Raw genomic sequence first — 4,229 nt, 5'->3', positions numbered from 1 at the left:
TTTATATTTAAAATATTAATCTCAGCATGAATTTATCATGCTGAGGTTAATATTTTAAATATAACATTTTGAATATAGAAATATTAAACGAATTAAATAACAGAAAAGATCCTTTAAAAATGAAAGTAAAACTGCCAGTAGGTAGCGGCAAATCATTGAGTTTATCACTGAATCATTCATTCAATTGATTCGTTCAAACGACTAATTCATTCAGGAATGAAGCAAGTGACTGGCTTTATGAATGGGTAATTGATTCAGATTTGTTCAGTGTTGGGGGTTATGCATTACAAGTAATGCGAGTTACGTAATCAGAATACTTTTTTTCAAGTAACTAGTAAAGTAACGCATTACTTTTTAATTTACAAGACAATATCTGAGTTACTTTTTCAAATAAGTAATGCAAGTTTTTAATTTATTGATTGACAGCTCTCCTGTCCCCATGTTGAGAGAAATCAGAAGATGTTACTGTTGTTCTAAAATAAATATGAACATGCATTAATTCATCTCACTCACAAAAAAAAAAAACACAGATTCAGTATTCCTCAAAATGAATAAAAATAATGCAACTCAGAATATGACGCAAACCTCCAATAATTAAATGTTAAACAACACAAATATCCTTTATGTATTTAATCCTATTCTATTAACCAATGTCTTTGCTTTTGACCTTCGATGATCCAGTTCAACCATACTAACAAGCCAAAATTACTCTAGACAAACATTTGTGTTTTTTATTGCTGAAGTGTGTTGAAATGTCTTCTTCTGCATTCTACTGTACGGACGTAAATTTACTTTCCCTTCAGCCTGAGGCTTATTCATTTCACTTTTGGTGTGAAAAGGCTTTTATATTTGCCAAAAATAGAACTTTTTTATTTTAAAACAAACAAGCAATCCCTGTCCAGATTTTCAGTCGCACTGGTGCTCCTAAATATTTTTTTTCAAAGTTGCACGCAGTAATTTTCATTCGCAAATGCACTGCTTCTCCATAGGTTCATGCAGGGCTGCGCATCAGCTCACACGCTAAGTTTTTTTTCTCGCGCTACCCTATCTCAACCCCCAATCATTAGCGCAGTTTCTTATTGTCTTTGACAGCGCATATAGGACAATTTTTGAAATAGCACATTCTACTAAACAAAATGTATTTCAAATTTAATTCAAGCACTTTCAAGGACTTATATTTGTTTTCAAGTACTTTTCAGGCCTTGAATCCATGCGACTGATATTCAAGTACTTTCAAGAAGCGTGGGAACCCTGTCTACAATCCATTCTCCGTCCTCTGCAATGACTCCTCCTACACCAGCTTTAAATGGTCAGGTTAATTAGGGGTCTGCTAATTAGTACTTGACCTTTAGAAGCACATAGATCAGATTAAGTTGAGCTCATAGACTCACCATTGATGTCACCACCAGCGCAGGAAAGAAGCCCATGGTCAGGTAGAACGCCAGCTCCACTAACTTATACCTGCACAAACACACGCTTTAACATCACCCACCAATACAAATAAATCATGACAATTAAGCATCTCTCTCACTTCAGGGGAATTTCTACAGGTAAATATTGTTCATTTATTTTATTGTCTATTTTGTGCATGTTTAATTACCCATTCTGTTGTGCTTAATCCCCACACAATTTAAGAAATAATTTATTTGCAATAAACTTTGAAATACAAATGCTATTTATTTTTATATAGTTTTGTATATTCTTTATAGATTTTCTTGAAGGATGTGTAAACCAATATTGCAAATAACACTTTAAAGTATTTTGTAAATATTTTATTTAATAATAATTGCTATTATTATTGTTATATAAATAATAATAATAATAATTTATGATTATATTAATAATTTATAAATGATACAAATCATAACATTATAATATTTACCATTTTATTTATTTAAAATGCATATGTGCTCACTTGGGTGGCTGTATGTGATTGGGACTATAAAATGCAAAATAATTGTGGCTACCTTAAATAAATCACAACCGGCCAAGTTGTATATTCAACAAAAAAAATAAATGCTAATTATCAATCTTGCCCCTAATTTGAACAATAATAATTTATAAATAATAAAATTCATTATTGTAATATTTAATGAATATTTTATTAATTTTATGTATTTAACTGTATGTGTCCTCACTGTACTGTACGTGACTGGGACTTGCAAAATACTTGTGGTTACTCTACCAATAATCACAACCAGTCTAATTGTACATTCAGCAACATATAATTTAACACTTTGCGTGTCTATTATCAATTTTGCATAATTAAGATACAATGTATCTGGCATCCCCTGACATCATAAGACATTGTGGTGAAGTCAAACATACTTCTCGTGGTAGTTGAACACATAGATGGTCCCGGCGGCCGCCATCAGCCACACAAACCAGCGCATGTGAGCGGCGAGTGGCCCGAGCTCCCGGAGATTGAGCCTGCGGGAAAACACACCCTCATTAGTGTGTGGAACCGTAACACACACACACACACACACACACACACACACAGCCTGCATCCCAATGTGCATACTATCCATCCTAAATTCTATGTGATATTAGTAATTTTCAATACTATTTAGGGCAGATAGGGTGGATAGTATGCACATTGGGACGCAGGGGCACACCCCGATCGATCAACCGTCAGCATGAAAAACCAGCAATGTTTGATCCATTATCGATGCACAGCATGTAAAAAGTCTGATCTTCATGAAGTGTTAGACACAATGAACCATGGCATTCTTTGAATGCATGTAAATATTGTGGTAAATGTTTGTTAAATCATTCAGTGCATGGTGAGATATATATCAAATCTCAAGTGGCCTATTACTTTTATAAATCAGCAATATAATAAAACCATTCAATGGAAGTAAATTAAAGCAATAAGCCCCAAGAAGCCGTTGTTTACAGTGAATTTATAACAGCTAGGGGCGTTGTCTAAAACACCCTTAGCTGTTATAAATTCACTGTAAACCACGGCTTCACGGGGCTTATTGCTTGTGTTACGGTTATTCCATATACGTAGTAAGGTTTCACAGAATAAAACAGAGCAAGTAAAGTGTAATGATATTAATAAAAACAGTATTCGTCCACCAAACAATGTAGTTCCTCAGAAACAGTTGTGTTACAACAAAGTGGTTGCCGAGCAACACACAGAAGTAAACAAAGGTGTATGATTGTAGAGTAATTTACAACAGCTTCGAACGCGGCTCAACCAATCAGAATCAAGGACCAGAACTATCCGTTTTATAAGAACAAATAATAAATGCAATACAGCATAAAAAAATATAATGACATTTATTCTTAACAATAATCAATCACCATTAACCATTTTTGTTACTTTTGTTGACTGTACATAATATTGCAGATACTGTATAGGTAGTATAAGATACTTAACATAAGCATTCATATATAATTAAACATCATTTACTGGTACATTGGATATATAGTACATCCAGTACCTCCATTTTTGTACATTATCAATTATTTCTTTATATAAAGTTGGATATGTGAGTATATTTGCATTAGGTTATATTAATATACTATATAACAAACATCAACTCTTTAATTATTTATATCGTTGCAAATTGTAAAGTATATTATTGCACAGCTCTTATCTGCTAAATGCAACTATAAGGCATGAAGATTTTAAAATATACATCAACATCGTGATTTTCTGTAAAGCTGCTCTGAAACAATGTGTATTATAAGGACTATATAAATACATTTGACTATGAAAATGAAGAAGTTTCCACATTACACATGATTTTGTATAGTTTCACTCAGCAGCCGGCGTAAAGATGCTGCGTAACAGAGGTTAAATCTCACTTTACTGCTGTACTTGAGCGCTAAAACACACTGAATTATTCACACTCACAGAGTAAAGTGACCAAACGTTGCCCCCGCTTCAGTCACACCACTGTGACACTGTCATAACGATAGTGCGCTTTTTAAAAACTGTTATAGCCAAAAAATCAATAACTTCACAGAACCACGCCAAAAGGAGCCAAAAATGGCGCATGTGAATGCATTTTGACACAGTGACTCCACTTCCGCAAGTGTAAGATTGTTAGATTGGAGATAGTGTTACAAATAAAATGACGAAATGCATCGCTTGTGGATCCTGAAGTTTAAGTATTACACAGAAGTAAAGACTATATGGCATATTTAACATTAGAAACAGTACCGAGGTATGGGATAATACCAAAGTACCGAATGCTTACCGTATACCTTACACT

The 4,229-nt window shown here is 33.6% G+C and overlaps 1 protein-coding gene across 3 annotated transcripts in view; it reads right to left on the bottom strand.

The window, feature by feature from the left end:
* Window positions 1-4,229, bottom strand: part of LOC107710982 (monocyte to macrophage differentiation factor-like) — a 27,231-nt gene that overhangs the window by 4,934 nt on the left and 18,068 nt on the right. For all 3 annotated transcript variants that reach the window (XM_016515881.1, XM_016515883.1, XM_016515882.1), the window contains exons 5-6: window positions 2,329-2,430; window positions 1,392-1,461 (exon numbers count right to left, since the gene is read on the bottom strand). In XM_016515881.1, coding sequence (XP_016371367.1) covers window positions 1,392-1,461; window positions 2,329-2,430 — 172 coding nt within the window. The remainder of the gene's footprint in view (window positions 1-1,391; window positions 1,462-2,328; window positions 2,431-4,229) is intronic.

Source organism: Sinocyclocheilus rhinocerous, unplaced genomic scaffold (genome assembly GCF_001515625.1).
Source record: "Sinocyclocheilus rhinocerous isolate Xijiao unplaced genomic scaffold, SAMN03320098_v1.1 scaffold146, whole genome shotgun sequence".
Taxonomy (NCBI): Eukaryota; Metazoa; Chordata; class Actinopteri; order Cypriniformes; family Cyprinidae; genus Sinocyclocheilus; species Sinocyclocheilus rhinocerous.
Note: the sequence above shows the minus strand (reverse complement) of the source record. Positions and strands in the feature narration are given on the sequence as shown.